The sequence below is a fragment of the Balaenoptera acutorostrata genome, chromosome 21 (assembly GCF_949987535.1).
Source record: "Balaenoptera acutorostrata chromosome 21, mBalAcu1.1, whole genome shotgun sequence".
Classification (NCBI taxonomy): Eukaryota; Metazoa; Chordata; class Mammalia; order Artiodactyla; family Balaenopteridae; genus Balaenoptera; species Balaenoptera acutorostrata.
Genome location: NC_080084.1, coordinates 8,283,719 through 8,302,898, shown reverse-complemented (window position 1 = coordinate 8,302,898; position 19,180 = coordinate 8,283,719). Strand labels below are relative to the sequence as shown.

Below are 19,180 nucleotides of genomic sequence, written 5' to 3'. Positions count from 1 at the left end.
TACCATTTGCAACCACATGGATGGACCTGGAAGGTATTAGGCCAAATATGTTTTTTAATAGCTCCAACTATAAATGAACAAAAAATTCTAATCAATAGTAAAATAGAAAAACAGATGGACACATATTCATTCAATGTGTGATATACAGCAACAAGAGGAAAAAAAAAACTATTGCTACTCACAACGTGGATGGATCTCCTAATTATCATGTTAAAAAAACTTAAACATAAAGAGAATACATGGTGATTGGCTCCATTTATATAGGTTCAAAAACAGACAAAACTAATCTATGGTGTTAGAAGTAGTGATTGTCAGGGGACAATCTGGCAGCTTTAGTGGTCCTATATTTTATTTCTGGATCTGGATCTAGGTGTTAATTACACTGGTTTGTTCACTGGAATATTGAGCTGTGCCTATATATATTATATATTTAGTAGTATGAATATTTATATATATATTATATAAAAGTTCACTTAAGTGTAGATGAATCTTCCTGTTCATTAGCTGTTTCTTCAACCTTGCCTTTCGGAAATGATTCTGCACTTTCTTAGCCGGAAAGCGGAGTCATAAGGCGTCGAAGCCTCCTCCTGCATAGATTTAAGGGCCAAGGTCGCCCACGTGGAACGGTGCACAGCAGGCAGCCTCTCGACCCTCCGCTGCCCTCCCAGCCGCCTGCCTCCTGCGGTGTGTGCGGTCAGGCAGGGTCTCCTCGCGCTCACAACTGCCCTGTAGTCAAGCGTCCGGCCGTTATTCGGGCTGCCATCCAGGACGTCCAGCCATGCTGTGCTTTCTGTTCCTGCTCCTGGGGCTCATGGGGCTTCAGACAGACGATAGTAAGTACTAAAACCCTCTTCTGACCTTTAGGGACTGTCAGGTCTCCTTTCTGTTTCCCTCTGAGAGGCTGGATATCCCTTTGAAAATGTTTTTCTCGTGGGAGCTCCAACTGTGCAAGCCCGAATCCACTCCCACATTGCCACCTTCCCCAATCAAAATCCACTTTGGTTGCGAGGGTCTTTCCCACTCTTCTCGGGACCGTGGTAAAGACGGGAGATGCCGTGGCTTGAGTAGGTGCCTTAAGATTAGAGTTTCATATACTGCTCTGCATTTCTGATATCTGGATTCTGTAGTTGGAAGGTCCAAAGGACCTGACTTTATTTATTCTGCGAGCACTTGGGCCTATTACCTCAGGGTTACCAGAACCTGCCCACAGGGCAATATTTCTAAAGCAGTATACCTGTTTCTCTTTAAAAGATTTGTAATTCTAGAAAGAAGTGGGTATTAAAAAGAGAGTAAAAATGAGGGATGGCATATAGAATATTATGCATTTAGATGAGGAAATAATGAAGGAAGCTATGAGGTGGTGAGTGTTGCCCCTATAAAACATTTTGCACCTTGCAGATTCAGAAAGGCTACGTGTGCAAATTACAGTTCCAGAGAAAATACGGTCAACGTCAAGTGGAGGAGTTGAAACATACGTAATTAAGCCCTAACATTTTTCGCAAACTAAAAAGCATGTGAATATTTTGTTCCTAATAAGTAAACCTGGTGTTTTTCATCTCTGCACACTTTCTGAATTTTATATTTATACCCAATTTTTCTTAAATGGAAGAGCCCTTTTGAAAATAAACCAAGATTAACAATGTTTCATAGAAATATCGTGCAGAGATGCTTATTATCAAAGTCCCAAGGCCCATCTTCTAAATCTCTTTCCCTCTTGAGTGTCTGAATAATACCTGACCTGATCCATTTAGAGTCTCTTGTCACTCATTCACCATACAATATTTGGAGGATTTTTAGTAGTTGTTAAGTAAGCCTATGGCATCCCTATAGGGGATGGCAATCATTTGATTTAATGAAGTGTTGTATGAATAATTTTTATGTCTTGATTGCAAATATGTTAATCATTAAGAATTCTTTTTATGCCATCTTAGTGTATCTTGGTTCAGGTATTAGTTTTCTCTTTTTTATTCTTTGAATTAATTGAAAGTTTCTTATCTTTTTTACTAAATTCTAGAATCATTTCTAAAGAAGTGAAGTGTGTTTTTTTAAAACACCACACCTTAATTTTCTTTTTGATTGGTAGTAAATGTTTAGATAATTTGAATGCAAATATTTCCTTATCAGCTACCTAGTTGCCACCCTAATACAGATATCACAAGCTTAAAATTTTCAATATATAATTTATAAGGGAATGAATATTTATGAAAACTTTAAATCATTTAAATAGAAAAAAAGAGGTGAGACATTTAACAGCATTTTAAGAGTATTTTATTTTTTTAATGGAAAAATCTGTGGAATTACTTGGTTATATTAGAAAATGTACACAGAATCTACTTAGAGGGAAATATCTTCAAACGGGTTTCACCAGATACTATGACAGTAATTCTCATAAGAGAAGTAAAAAAAAAAAAAAATCTGTCCTCAACTGTCAAATTCATGAGGGAAAAATTTTGACTATTTTGTTAATGTCTCTAACTCCAGTGCCTAGAACAGTGCTGGATACATAATAAAGGATTAATAGTATTTTTTGAACTGATAAGGCTATTGTACCTACCAACTTAACAAATGCAACAAACATAATATGAAAAGTGTATGTTTATAATTATTATAATTAATAAAGAATATACCACAAGAGAATATTCAACTTAAAAAGACTAGGAGGTTTTAAAAATAACTGAATGGAGCTTCTGTACATGAAAAATATAGTATGAGAGTAAAATCAAGAATTAACAGTAGCCAGAGACAGCTGAAGAAACTAAACAGATGCAACATATAAACAACTCAAGGAAAAAGAGGAGAATTAGAGGCTTAAGTACAGAACAATTAGAATTCCTGGAAAAGAGAGAAAAAAATCTGGAGAAGAGGTTATATTAAACATAGATGAACTGAGATCAGGTATCACAACACAGAATAAATAAAAGTTAGAGTACATTAACACTTTTCAGACTACAAGAGAAGAAAATAATTTAAATAATGTACTTCAGCAGTTAGAAATTGAAACTGGGACAAAGAATAACATAAAAGCTGGAATTGATGAAAAAGTATGAATATGTATACCTCAAAACAAAACAAATTGAATATACAATTGTAACTGTAACAAATAAAAGAATATAAAGTATATATACATCTTGGTTTAAAGGGAATTAAAATTTAAATAAAACTGTTAAAAATTTTGATTGATTAAATTTATGAGAAATTACATATATTTCAAATTGAATTTAAAAATATATACCTACAAGAGAAACACCTAAATCACAAGGGAATAGAAAGGTCTAGCACAAAAATAAGAAAAATTATACAAAGCAAATAGTAAAATATTTTATCAGGCACAAGTTGTCTGTAAGGCAACACAAATAAAAGTATGAAAGATTTTAATAGGGATGAAAAAAGTGGACATAGTGATACATAGAGCAGAAATTTAACAAATGAATAATACAATGAATAAATGTGTCAACAAATTCAAAAAACCTTGAGGAAATAAGCAATTTCATAGAAAAACAAACTCCTGGGATATAGGGAAAGATGAAAATGCCCAACACTTTAAAAAATTTGAATCTGAATATAAATGTCTCTTTCTCCCTCCTCAAAAATACAAAAACAACCATTAAAACTAAGTCAAAAGCTAAATTATTTTACAAATAAATACAACCGAACATTTAAGAAAGACATAATTAAAACTCATAAAAACTCAACCAGCAAAAAGAAAAAGAGTTAATACTGCTGAATACATAAAGGCAATATTACCTTGACACCAAAAACAAAGAAGGTCAATATAAGAAAGAAAATTTGGGACTGAATTAGTTCATGAGTATATGTGGCAAACATAAGAAATATGAGAAAATCTAATATAACAAAGTATTAAGAAATGACCAATGGCTTGTTTGTTTTTTTGTTATTGAGTTGTATGAGCTGTTTGTATATTTTGGAAATTAAGCCCTTGTTGTTCACACCATTTGCAAATATTTGCTCCCAGTTAGTTGGTTGTCTTTTGTTTTGTTTATGGTTTTTTTTGTAGTGCAAAAGCTTATAAGTTTGATTAGGTCCCATTTGTTTATTTTTACTTTTATTTCTATTGCCTTGGGAGACTGACCTAAGAAAACATTGCTATGTTTTATGTCAGAGAACGTTTTACCTATGTTCTCTTCTAAATGTTTTATGGTGTCATGTCTTATATCTAAGTCTTTAAGACATTTTGAGTTTATTTTTGTGTATGGTGTGAGGGAGTGTTCTAACTTCATTGATTTACATGCGGCTGTCCAACTTTCCCAATACCACTTGCCAAAGAGACTATCTTTCATCCATTGTATATTCTTGCCTCCTTTGTCGAAGATTAATTGACCATAGGTGTGTAGGTTTATTTCTGGGCTCTCTATTCTGTTCCATTGATCCATATGTCTGTTTTTATGCCAATACCATGCTGTTTTGATTACTGTAGCTTTGTAGTATTGTCTGAAGTCTGGGAAGGTTATGCCTCCTGCTTTGTTCTTTTTCCTCAGGATTACTTTGGCAGTTCTGCGTCTTTTGTGATTCCATATAAATTATAGGGTTATTTGTTCTACTTCTGTGAAAAATGTCATGGGCAATTTGATAGGGATCACATTAAATCTGTAGATTACTTTGAGTGGTATGGTCATTTTAATAATATTATTCTTCCAATCCAAGAGCATGGGATAGCTTTCCATTTCTTTAAAGCATCTTTAACTTCCTTTATCAATGTTTTATAGTTCTCAGCATATAAGTTTTCACCTCCTTTGTTAGGTTTATTCTTAAGTATTTTTTTGGATCTGATTTTAAAAGGGTTATTTTTTTTTTTAACATTCCCTTCCTGACATTTCATTGTTAGTGTAAAGAGATGCAAAAGATTTATATGTGTTAATCTTGTATTCTGCTACCTTGGTGAATTTGTTTGTCAGTTCTAGTAGGTTTTGTGTGGAGTCTAAATATGGGCAGAAGACAGAAATAGACATTTCTCCAAAGAAGACATACAGATGGCCAACAGGCACATGAAAAGATGCTCGACATTGCTAATTATTAGAGAAATGAAAATCAAAACTGCAATGAGGTATCACCTCATTCCAGTCAAACTGGCCATCATTAAAATGTCCACAAACAGTAAATGCTGGAGAGGGTATGGGGAAAAGGGAACCCTTCTACACTGTTTGTGGGAATGTAAACTGGGGCAGCCACTGTGGAAAATAGTATGGAAGTTTCTTAAACAATTAAAAACAGTGTTACCATATGATCCAGCAATCCCATTCCTGGGCATATATCTGGAAAAGACAAAAACTCTAATCGAAAAGATACCTGCACCCCAGTGTTCAAAGCAGCACTATTTACAATAGCCAAGACAAAGAAGCAACCTAAATGTGCATCAACAGATGAATGGATAAAGAAGATGCGGTTTATATATACAATGTAATACTACTCAGCCATAAAAAAGAATGAAATAATGCCAACTGCAGCAACATGGATGGACCTAGAGGTTATCACACTAAGTGACATAAGTCAGACAGACAAAGACAAATATCATATGATATCACTTATCTGTGGAATCTAAAAAATGATACAAATGAACTTATTTACAAAAGGGAACCAAACTCACAGACATAGAAAACAAACTTATGGTTACCTAAGGGGAAAAGGGGGGTATAAATTAGGAGTTTGAGATTAGCAGATACAAACTACTGTATATAAAATAAACAACAAGGTGTAGCACAGAGAACTACATTCAATATCTTATAATAACCCATAATAAAAGAGAATATGAAAAAGAATATACATAGGTATGTATAACTGAGTCACTTTGCTGTACACCAGAAACTAACACAACATTCTAAATCAACTGTACTTCAACTAAAAAAAGAAAAAAAAAGAAAGAAATGACCAATGGCAAAATGCAATTTACATCTAAATTGTTAAGATGATTGAATCTTAGAATATCAGTGAATTAACTACTTTTTAGAATTATATTAGGAAATGAATATACATATAGCATTAGGAGCAGTAAAACTATTGGTCAAAGTTCAATACCATATATGATAAAATAACTTAGCAATAGAAGAATGTAACTTAACTTTGTTAATCCTATAAAATAAACCTCTTAATCCTATAAAATTTAAATAAACATTAAACATTTTAAAACTTAAAATAAATTTTAAAGATATAATTTACACTACATAAAAATCAAAGTCTAAATAAATGTAACAAAGGAAAGCAAAACCTCCTCACTGAAGACAACAAAACCAGATGAGAGGAGGTAAAGATCTATATAAATTGAGTAGATCCTATGCTCATGGATTGGAAAGCCCAATAATGGAAAGAGGTCAAGGTTCCTCAAACTGATCTATAAAGACCAAATTTTCCATTTGTAGACATTCTTTCTTAATAAAATCCATGAGCATTGCATCCAAACTTGGAACAAATTTTATAAAATCTACAAATATTAAACATTCTGTGCTGTTAATTCTTGCTATACTATATAAATTTTCTATTCAGTAATTTAGTTATACTCTTCCATTTTAAGCATAAATTTTGCAATGGCCTCAATATTAAGCTAACACAATTACTGGATGCAAATCAACAATATTTCAGGGTCTATCTTATTGCATAAGTGTTAAAATTAATAAGAAAGTGTACCAGTTATATTCTTCCATCTATCTTTATTATGAAAGCAAATATTTAAATATCTGATTCCATTGGAATAAATCAATATTAAATTATAAATTTTCCTCTTTTTTTATTGTATTAGTGTGCTTTAGAATGTTATTATTGTTAATATAAAGTGATAGTTTTTCTTTTTAACATTCTTCTCACTTTTCTTTGCTTTTTTAATATACTCTCCTGCCAGGTGTCCTACAAAATTGTAATTGAAGGGAAAACATACACTGTGAACCTAATGCAAAAGTAGGTGATCTACATTATTTTATTACCTGTCTTTGTTCTATTTATAATTATTGTTCATATTTATCCAGAAAGTAACTATTTTGCATTTGTAAATATTTCTAGTTGCTGGCTATTTGTCTCCTATTTTATGCTTAAGAAAAACATTTTAAGCCTATATAATAAATATCTAGGACCTGAATCCATATGTATGCTCCCATCTTTTTCCTTCCCAGCAGCATCAGATTTCTATTTGACTATTTATGTGGTTTCATGGAGGATGAATTTTGATATTTTTCTATTTTTATCAAGACATAAATACGACTTGTTTTTGAGTTGTCTTACATTCAACTATATTTGAAAGAGCATAGTGGATTTTTGAGTGGTAAGAACAGTGATTCTTTAAATTAGTTTACATATCAGAATGTATTAAGGACTTAGAATACAACTGTAATTAGCCAAACTCAATCCCATGCCAGCTAATGAAATTGGGAAAAAAAATAAGCACACCATATTTGGGAATAAAGATAAATCAAAACAGTAGTGGTCGTTTTTAAAATGGGTCCTTTATTAAAAGTTTTGGTCAATTTGTCTCTTTATAATAAATCTTGATAGCTTAAAGATAAGGTCTTTCCATCCTTTTCTTCATCAAGAATGTTCTGGCTTTTCTTACTACTTTTCACTTTCATATATTTTATAATAAACTCTTCCACAAAGATACATCCATAGATATTGATTGTGACTTCATTGAATCTACAGAGTACTTTTGGAGGAATTTTTCCTGTCATTCCCTTTCAATTTTTTATTCAGTCTGGATTTTTTTTACTGAGTCTGAAATTCTTTTAATGCAGTCCAAATTATTATTTTCTTTGTAGCTATTATTCTTTTCATATTTTATTTAATTAATTAATTTATTTATTTTTTAACATCTTTATTGGAGTATAATTGCTTTACAATGGTGTGTTAGTTTCAGCTTTATAACAAAGTGAATCAGTTATACATATACATATGTTCCCATATCTCTTTCCTCTTGCATCTCCCTCCCTCCCACCCTCCCTATCCCACCCCTCTAGGTGGTCACAAAGCACCAAGCTGATCTCCCTGTGCTATGCAGCTGCTTCCCACTAGCTATCTATTTTACGTTTGGTAGTGTATATATGTCCATGCCACTCTCTCACTTTGTCACAGCTTACCCTTCCCCCTCCCTCTTTTCATATTTAAAAAAAATCATTGTCTTCATACAGTCATGAATCCAAGCTGTCATTTTTTTCTAATAGCTTTTATTGTTTTCACTTTCATATTCAACTCTAGGGTTCATCCAGAATTGATGTTTGTGTGTTTCATGAGCATGGGGATCAAGATTCAAATATTTTATCATATTAGCATCCAGTGGATCCAACACATGCTATTGGAAAAAAAATACTTTCCTCATTGCACTGTAATGAAATGTTTGTAATAAATCAAATGACTGTTTATGAGTGGGATATCTTTCTGGACTGTTTTCTCTTATTTTATATGTTTACTCCCGAGCCTATTTATCTGAACAGATATCACACTATATTAAATACTGTACTAGGTCTTGTTACCCAGCCTTGTTCAACAATTTTAAGATGTCCTTGTTTTTCTTGATCCTTTAATTTTCCATATAATGTCTGAAGTCACCTTTTCTCTTTGTACCTTTTATTTTATATTCTTTTTCGTTCATAGTCTCCACTTTAATGAATCTATTATTTTATATTATACCATTTTCCCTCAATTAAATTCTTTGTTATACAAATTTTTACTATTCTTTTAGTATTTTCTCTAGATTATCATATTAATCCCTTATTATTAAATCTAATACACATTATTATTTTGCCAGTTATCATACATTGTTAGATCTTCAAACCTTTTAATTTCACTTACCTTCTACCTTTTCATTATTTTTCCTGTATGCTTTTAAACCCCAATGAGATATGACTATTATTTTTTGTATAGTCAATATCCCTTTTAATTAAGCATAAATTTACCCATTCTGTTGCTCTTCATTTTTTCCTGCGTTTGTTTCTATCTGCAGTTAATTTCTATATGTCTCAGGAATTCTCTATATTTCTATTGTAGGTCTGCTTGTTTTTGATTCATTTGTATTCAATGTTAAATATTAACCTTACTCTTAAGACCTTTTTTGCTGGAATAAATTCTAGGATGACCTTTTAAAAATGACTTTTGTCCTTTAAAAGTATTATTCCGTTGTCTTCTGGCTTTCCTCGTTTCTATTGACAACTTAAGCTATCAGTCTTATTGCTGTTCTTTGAAGGGAACATCTTCGTTTTCTTCTTGATACTTCGAAGGTTTTATTTAGGTTTTCATCAGTCTTTAAAACTATATTTAGGGGTGATTTGTCTTTGCTTTTATCATGCTCAAATAAAATAGGACTTACTGAGTCTATATCATCAATTTTGAAAAAAATTTGCTCTTATTTTCAGAGATTTTTAAGTTTAGCTCCTTGGCTTCTCTGTGCAACTTCAAAATTTGGCAAATGATTTTACAGAGAAAGAAGCTATGAATCTGATGCAACTTAAATATTCATATTTTTATTCCAGGACTGCACAGCCACCAAAAGTTCTGCTTGTTTCTAGGTTCCCCAATAATAGCTTTATCCCTGGGCCAAGCATGGATATTTGACTTCTTTCTTTGCCAAAAAACAGTGCCTGTATATCACTAGCTAAGTCTCTTTATAGGACTTTCAACCCAGAATCTGTGTGTTCCCTGGAGCTCCACCCCACTGTGGGTTATTTTCTTTTTTTGTTACAAGAATACAAAAAGTTTTGCTCTGTTTGTCAGCGGTTTGGCTCTTTGACCTTTTGCTTTCACAAATCCAGACTGCCACGGCTGTCACAAATCTTTATACTATACTAATTGGAAAAATGAAAATGAGATACCTACACCCACACTTTCTCTTTATAGAGCCTTTTAAGCATATTCTTCCCATGTTACAATGTATTTTAATGTGAGATCTCCACCTGATCTGTTGAATTCATTTCATATTAGTTCAATACTTATTGACCATTTGCTATTTTCCAGATATTCTTCTAAGAGCTTGAGATGCATTAGTAAACAAAATGGATATGAATTTTATATTGTTATCAGATGAGACTAATAATGGTATGATAAATAATGGATTAGGAAGAATGTTAGAAAGTGATAAATGCTTAAGCAAAAATATAGAGCAAACTAAAAAGTGTCATTTGGAAATCCTATGCTTTAATAATTGAGAAAGTTGCAAATTTTTATAAACTTGTCAAGAGAAGCCTCAGTGAGACGTGGATATATAAGCAAAGACTTGAAGTAGATGAGACAATGAGCCATGTTGAAGAACATCCCAGGAAGGGGCAACAGCTAGTGCAAATACCCTGAGACAAAAGTTTGCTTGTTGTGTTTAAAAAACAGGAAGGAGGACATTGTGACAGTAAGGTGAATGAGGAGAGGTCTGAAGACTAGAATTTTTTGAGCAAAATTAAAACTAAATCCATGTACTCAGATAATCTCTCCCTCGTGCACTCTCTCTCCTCTCCCTACCTATCTATAATAAGTATAATAAAAGAAATACCTTTTCAAAATAAAATCTAGGAAACAAATTTTCCAATAAATACTTTTTATCATTATTTTACAGAGCTTTCTTACCACATAATTTTAGGGTTTATGGTTATAATGGCACAGGAAGTAAGAAACCTCTTGAACAACAGTTTCAGGTATGATTTTTATTGCCTGTTTTACCTTTGTTGTATGAGTTTCTGTGACTGTTTTACTTAGGGTCCACATGTCGCTAGAGTATAACAGGCTGGAGTTATGTTTTGTTTTGTTTTTGCATGAATGTAACCATTTCCTTTTGATGATGTGTCTTGAATTAGCTTTGTGACACAGATGATTAACCAAACCACAAATGATAGTGATGCATTTAAGCTATTATTTCATGATGAGGCACACGTATGTGTTTATGTACCTGGGCCAAAAGGGTTGAATATGGAGTGAAATACTTAAAATGAAAAAACATGACTTAAATCAGGAAAGCTAAATCTAGGAAGAAAAGGAAAATCCAAAGACTTGTCTGAAGTATGTTCAGGGGCCAAATAAATACACATTAAATTTCATGCACATTTAGGAATATATTAAATTTTCATCTACTTGGAATGCTTGGAGCTTCATTTAATAAAGTTTGCCATCTGTTGTAAATATAATAGAGAAGTGTGCATAGAATTTCAAGGAATACCCATGCCTGAAACGCTGTTTTGCTTTTTACATTTGCCCTGCCTTACCAATTCCTGTATTTTTTTAAATTTGCATTCCTGATTTCTACATAGCGAATTAACCACTACTTTGAAATTAAAGCATTTTTATAGAGACTAAGCTCTTAACAGGAGAAATAATAGGTATGGTGAGTTCTTTAAATTTTGCCTAACAGAGTAAGCAAATACACGTGAATCATCTATGGAGTTCTCTATACATATATATAAATAATGCATACTGTCAAAAAGTTTTATGATACATACACACGTGCATATATACATAATATTATAGACATACTTATGTATACACACACAATATGTGTGTGTGTGTGGCAATTTTTGTGTGTGAGTGTGGTGAAAAAGAGAGGGAGAGAAACAGAGTTAAAACAATGAGACAACGAGATGCACAGGGCCGCAATATCCCGCACCTGCATTTTATGTAATTCTGCCATACCTAACACCTAACTCTACTTCCTACCTCCCAGGAGGTAATCATGAGAGACAGATGTATAATTCAAAAGAAAAAGCAAAGATGTTTTATTTATAACCTGGATGTAATAAGTTATTGAATGCTGGCCTCAAATGCCATGTGGGTAAATTATGTTTGCCAAAGCTGCAAGCCTATCTTCAGTGTAGGAAAAACCAGGAAAGTTTATTAAATTAGGTTAGAAGCATATAAATCTATTTTTCATAAATTCCACAAATGATTTTCATCCCTAAAAGTTATGTTATCTTGCTAACTAAAGATGTATCTACACGAAAACAAAGCAACCAGTTAGACACAGGAAGAGTTTGTTCCTAGTATCTGCAGTTTACTTTATGATCTCTCCAGGACAGAGAGATACTCATAATTGTTAAAAAGTAAAATTACCAGATGGCATAACAATCCAAAATGTGTATGCACATAAAAATAGACTTCAAATTATAAGAGGCAGAAATTGACAGAAATGAAAAAAGAAATAGGTAAATTAATATTATTGAAGATTTAAACATTTCTCTCTCAATAATTGATAGATGAAGTAGAAAGAAACTCAGCAAATATGTTGATGCCTTGAGGAGAACTATCAACTTGATCTCATCAACATTTGTAGGTGACCACACACAGCAGCAACATTCTTACTGTTGCTGAGTTCATACAATACATCAATAATTGACAGAGCCTACAACTTTGACTACTTAGTGTCTGTATGCACTCTTTTATACACATTTGAACTCTGGAAAAACAACAAAATCACCCTACATTTCTATTTATCAAGATTCAGCCAACCTTTTCCCAAGTAAAGAAATTCTCATTCTTCCCTCAAAATGATGACACACACAATCACAAGTCACTGTGTCCATTGCTAGCTATATTAAGTTCTCCACAAATTTATTCACAATCCAACTGAATACTATGTTAACATGAGGTTAAATTAACTTGTAAAGTTGACCTCCAACCACTTGCATGCAAACTAATAACAGGAAGAGGGAAAAGGAAGAAAATGGTTAGCACGTACAAATAAAGATACATATGCATATGACAAGCCAAGAGAAAAATATGTAAAGCTACTATAGTCTTCATTTCTGTAATAAGTCATGATTGCTATGTATGACTTCTTTTTCCCACTACCTGCTCCCCATTTCCATTGCTCTCAACCAGAACCTAAGCTTGTTACGGATATTTACCTAGCAGAATAGCACAAATCTTCACTCCCAAAGGGTTTGCATCCTTAATCATATTTTATTTTGGTTGCTATTAGACTCAGGTGGGTTCAAGACACAGCACTTCTTTAAGCAACAAATTTCCCTATCGTGTTCAGAATCAGTCACTCCAGCCATTGGGTTAGCCTGTTTGTGCAGTGGCAAAAGGAGCTCGAAATATCCAGTTGGAAGTTTCATCTTCCAGATTAGTGGAATTTTTATTGTGTCCCCAGGTGAACAAATTCCCCACTGGGGGCTAGAAGCTAAAAGTTACTGGGACAGAAAGCAAAATGCTACAAAATGGTTATTAGGTACAATGGTGGGAAGAGACACTCCCATTTCAACACCTTACTTCCTGGACCTATGTATTGTGGTTCCCAGAAAACCATGCCCTATAATGGTTTTGATTCAAACATAACCCCAGCCTTTCAGAGTAATGTCTCCCAACTACTATGGTAAATGAGTATTCAGTAACCTGGTCTACCTTTTAGTTAGGCCATCTGCTTCCAGATGACAGAGTATACGGTAAGACATGTATATAAACCACTTGCTGCCCTTAATTTGCTGAGAAATAAGTTTCTGTATCAGACACAACACTGTGCAGAAGCCACGGCAGTGGATAAGGCATTCTGTGAGTCCACAAGTTCTGGTGCTAGAAGAAGCACCATGGACAGGGAAGGTAGTTTTTGTTTTTTCAGGGAATTTAATCCATTTACCTACATCATCTAATGTTGCCATACAATTATTCTTAGCATTCCCTTAATAATCCTTCTATAAGGATGGTAGTAATATCCCACTTTTATTTCTGATTTTAGTAATTTGATTCCTTTCTTTTCATAGTCAATCTAGCTAAATAAAGATTTGTCAATTTTGTTTATCTTTTCACAGAGCCAGCTTCTGGTTTCATTGATTTGTTCTATTATCTGTTCTTATTAATTTCACTCTAATCTTTATTATTCCTTTTCTTCTGCTTAATTTAGGTTTAATATGTTCTTCTTTTTCCTGTGTTATAGGTGGTTGGATAGGATATTACTTTGAGATCTTTCTTCTTTATTAATACATGCTTTTATATATATAAATTTATCGAAAGCACTACTTTAGCTGCATCCCATACATTTTAGTATGGTGTGTCTTCATTTTCATTTTCCTTAAATATCTTCTGGTTTCATATTTGATTTATTATTTAATCCATAGGTTATTTAGGGATATGATATTTAATTTCCACATGTCTGTGAGTTTCTCCAAATGTTTTCTGTTAATTATTTCTAAAAAAATGTCTTTATTATCAGAAAACATACTTTTATTAGTTCTATACTTTTAAACTGAGGCTTTTTTAATGGATTAGCGTATGGTCTATCCTGGAAAATATTTTGTGTACACGTTAAGAAGAATGCATATCTTGTTGTTCTTTGGTGGAGCATATTACAGATGTTTGCTAGGTTTACTTAGTTTATGATTTTTTTTTCAAGTCTTATATTTCCTTGCTGATCTTCTGCCTAGTTGTTCCATCGATCGTTGAAAGTGGCAGAGAAGAAGAAAAGAAGTCTTCAACTATGTGTTGAGTTCTCTATTTCTCCCTTCATGTCTACCTATTTTTTTATGCACTATGGTGCTGTATTTGGTACCTATGTTTACAAGTGTTATATCTTCCTGATGCATTAAACCTTTTATTAGTATAAAATACTGCTCTTTATTTCTAGTAACAATTTTTTCTTTTAAAGTCTACTTTGTCTGATATAAATATAGTCAGTCCAGTTTGCTCCTGGTTGCTATTTACATGATAATCTTTTTTCATTCCTTTAATTTGAGTCTGTCTGTGTCTTTGAACTTAAAGCATGTTGTCTTTCAACAGTTTATAGTTGTCTTTTCACCTTGTCTGACAATCTGCCTTTTATTGGATTGTTTAATTCAATCACATTTAATGCTATTATTGATATAGTTATATTTGCATCTGCTTTTTACTTTTTGTTTTTATGTGTCTCGTGCTTTTGTTCCTCTTTTTTCTCTTTTTAGTGTTTTTTTTCCCTGTTAGTTGGATATATTCTACTGAAGAATTTAAATTTCCTTAATGATTTTTCAATATTTTTGAGTCATATTTTTAGTGATTTCCCTAGGGCTTACCTTACACATTTTAACTTATCAGATGCAGATTTAGATTTATATTACCTTGATTCCAGTGATATATAGAAACATTGCTCCTATAAAACTCTACTTCCTTCACATTTATGGTATTATTGTTGTACATATTACATCTATTAATGTTACAAACCCAACAGTACATTGTTATAATTACTTTACTATCTGCAGTCATTTCCTTAACCCAGTACCTCTTTGTTTCCACTCACCTCCTATATGCTGTTATTGGCAAATATATTTCCTGGCCCCAATAATAGGCCCTATTCATATTATTTTACTCAATTGATTTTTAAATTAGTTAAGAGAAAAAAGGGGGAAATACGCATTTATATTATGTTTTTTAATTACATAATAACCTGTATGAGCTCTCTTTGGATGTTTATGTGGATTTGAATCACTATCTGAGATCGCTTGCTTTCAACCTGAAGAATTTCCTTAAGTATTACTTGTAAGGCAGGGCAATTAACAACAAATTCTCAAAGTTTTCATTTATATGGAAATGTCTTTAGTTTGATTTTGTTTCTCATTTTTCTTACTGAATTTTTCATATTTTCTTGTATGGCTATTTATTTATTTTCTCTTAGGACTATTTGTCCTTATGTCCACTTCTGGGGGGATTTAAATTGTCATTTAATTATTTTCATCAGTTTCACTAGGGATCAGATCTATAGAGTTCCTCATGATGTCATACCAAAAGTTAACTCTCCATATCTTTATTTTTGAAGAATAATTTTGCTTAATATATAATTTTAAGTGCCAGGGTTTTTTTTCTCTCTCAGCATTTTTTTTTTGTTCATTGTGTCCTGCCTCCTTACATATGTGTGTGTGTGTGTGTGTGTGTGTGTGTGTATATATGTAAAGAAGTACCATTATTTACATCACTACTCCTATGAATGTTATGTGTTACTTTTCTCTGGTTTATTTCAAGATGTCCTCTTCATTTTTGGTTTTCAGCAGTTTATTATATGATTGGTTCCTTAGGTCTTGTGGAAATAAATAAAAACCAAGCAAATGAGAATAAACAAAGGTTACCTATTCATAGCAAGGAAGTCATCCACTGTCACTTGCATTTTGGCAGATACTCAAAGGCAGGCAGAAGAGTGGGAAAGCTTTATAGTGGAAGGAAGGGAAGACCTCAGGTGTGCTCTGATTGAAGGTTGTTGGTGGGGGCTGCTGTAGATGGGTTAACTATGTGATTGGAGTGTTTATTTGGCTTTTCTCTCCTTGGTTCTAAGGTGGAAGCAGGGACAAAAATTAGGGAAGCTGAAAGTTTTTATTTTATTTTTTATATATTTATTTATTTAAAATTTTAAATTTTATTTTATTTATTTATTTTTGGCTGTGCTGGGCCTTTGTTGCTGTGCGTGGGCTTCCTCTAGTTGTGTTGAGCTGTGGTTACTCTTCGTTGCAGTGCACGGGCTTCTCATTGAGGTGGCTTCTCTTGCTGTGGAGCACGGGCTCTAGGCGCATGGGCTTCAGTAGCTGTGGCTCGCAGGCTCAGTAGTTGTGGCTCACGGGCTCTAGAGCACAGGCTCAGGAGTTGTAGCACACGGGCTTAGTTGCTCTGGGCATGTGGGATCGTCCTGGACCAGGGATTGAACGGGTGTCCCCTGCATTGGCAGGCAGATTCTCAACCACTGCGCCACCAGAGAAGAACAAGCTGATAGTTTTTAATCAAGTCCTTGTTATTGGGACTGATTGCTATATAAGTTATTGGTTAGCTTCCTGGATTGTTACTGGAGATAGCAGCATGACTTCCCACAAAGTCAGCTATTTATTGTCAGTAAAGAGGTTGGTTTCCTGCAGGTCAGAGTTCTATTTTTATATATGGTGTGGCCATTGCCCATTTGTTTATTCACTGCCTCAATCTATAAATGTGGTTTCTCACTAAATTTGGGGAAATTTTGGCCATGATTTTTTCAAATAATTTTTTTTTTTTTAATTTTATAGCTACTTTATTTATTTATTTATTTATTTTTGGCTGTGTTGTGTCTTCGGTTCGTGCGAGGGCTTTCTCTAGTTGCGGCAAGTGGGGGCCACTCTTCATCGCGGTGTGGGGACCGCTCTTCATCGCGGTGCGCGGGCCTTTCACTATTGCGGCCCCTCCCGTTGCGGGGCACAGGCTCCAGACGCGCAGGCTCAGTAGTTGTGGCTCACGGGCCCAGCTGCTCCGTGGCATGTGGGATCTTCCCAGACCAGGGCTCGAACCCGTGTCCCCTGCATTAGCAGGCAGATTCTCAACCACTGCGCCACCAGGGAAGCCCTCAAATAATTTTATACCTATTTTCTCTTTCCATTTTTCTGGACCTCCAATTAAACGTATTTTAGATAACATTGTCCCACAGGTTGCTGCAGCCATATTCCATTTTTAAAGCTTGTTTTCTCTCAGGTTTCTTTCAGATTCGATGGTTTCTATAGATCTGTATTCTAGGGTTTTTGTTTTTTGTTTTTTGTTTTTACTGGGTTGTTTTTTTTTTGCCATCTGCAGTGTCAGTAAAACATACCCAGTATATTTCATTTTAAATGTATTTCTTTGTTCTAGAATTTAGAGTTGACATTTTTGTAACATTTTATTTCTCTGCTGAATTTCCTAATTGCTTCCCTTATTATGCCCAAAATTTCCTTTATGTTCTTCATCATGTTTTTAATATCTGTTTTAAATCCATTTATTTACTAATTCCAAAATCCAGTGTTATTTTGAAGTCAGTTTCTTTCTGGTTTTTCTTTTGACTATGGGCCACATTTTTCTTTTATTCATATATCTAATATTTTAAATCATATACTGGTAATATTCCATGATACATTGGAGAGCTTGTGATTCTTTCCTCTAAAGAGTTCTCAGGGTCAGTAAGATTGTGTTTTTTGTTGGAACATTTGCTACTTTGTGCTGCCCTGCCAAGGGGAGGCCCTCAGGTGAAAACCAATATAACACAAAACTCAGTAAATGCAGTTTCCTCTTTCTATTGTTGATTTCCTTCTCTCACCTTTTCTTGCCTGCCTTTGTTGTTGGAGTTTAAAAAATAATTTTTCAGAGTCTACATTTGTCATTGATGAGAAGGCTAATCCAATGCAAGCTACTCTGCCATTATACTAAAGTAATCTTGAAAAGAAAAAATTATCTTTTGGGTTTATTTATTTTTTACATCTACCTTGAAAAATTAAGTCAGAAGAGTTTGAAGAAACAAGTTTTTGATGATTTTTACCTTGATCCTAATGATTGGGTTGTCATGTTTCATTTATAACAGAAAAAATCATGGTAGTGTACTTATTCTTTGGGACATGTAGGGACAGTTTTGGAAAATTGAGCCAAATGTTCATCTAATGATGTTATAAATCCATTTTGGAAACAATTAGTGTTTGACACATACATATATATATATGTGTGTGTGTGTGTGTGTGTGTGTGTGTGTGTTTTAAGTATTTGAGAATAGTGCATTTAACATGAATTATTCTAATAGAAATATATGTGTTTATCTTTATTTTTCAGAACTTATGCTACTACCAAGGGTATATTGAAGGTTATCCAAATTCTATGGTGATCGTTAGCACATGTACTGGACTCAGGTTGTTATACATAATTTTATGGTTACAAAAAATGGAATTTTTAAGAAATAATTTTCAAATTTGAAAAATTATAATCAGAAGCTTTATTTTTATTTTTAAATTAATTTTATTGGAGTATAGTTGATTTACAATGTTCTATTAGTTTCTGCTGTACAGCAAAGTGAATCAGTTATACATATACATATACCCACTCTTTTTTAGATTCTATTCCCATATATAGGTCATTACAGAGTATTGAGTAGAGTTCCCTGTGCTATATGGTAGGTTCTTATCAGTTATCTATTTTATATATAGTAGTGTGTATATGTCAATCCCAATCTCCCAATTCATTCCACCCCACCTTCCCCCCTTGGTAACCATAAGTTTGTTTTCTACATCTGTGACTCTATTTATGTTTTGTAAATAGGTTCATTTGTACCATTTTTTTTTATATTCCACATATAAGTGATATCATATGATATTTATCTTTCTCTGTCTGACTTACTTCACTCAGTATGACAATCTTTAGGTCCATCGATTTTGCTAAAAATGGCATTATTTCATTCTGTATTTATGGCTGAGTAATGTTCCATTGTATATATGTACCACATCTTCTTTATCCATTTCTCTGTTGATGGACATTTAGGTTGCGTCCATGTCCTGGCTATTGTAAAAAG

The 19,180-nt window shown here is 33.2% G+C and overlaps 1 protein-coding gene across 1 annotated transcript in view; it reads left to right on the top strand.

The window, feature by feature from the left end:
* The first annotated feature begins 778 nt into the window (after positions 1-778).
* Positions 779-19,180, top strand: part of ADAM2 (ADAM metallopeptidase domain 2) — a 100,553-nt gene continuing 82,151 nt past the window's right edge. Inside the window, exons 1-5 of the mRNA XM_007178418.2 lie at positions 779-833; positions 1,399-1,475; positions 6,848-6,903; positions 10,532-10,610; positions 18,448-18,524. Of these exons, the coding sequence (XP_007178480.1) occupies positions 779-833; positions 1,399-1,475; positions 6,848-6,903; positions 10,532-10,610; positions 18,448-18,524 (344 nt within the window). The remainder of the gene's footprint in view (positions 834-1,398; positions 1,476-6,847; positions 6,904-10,531; positions 10,611-18,447; positions 18,525-19,180) is intronic.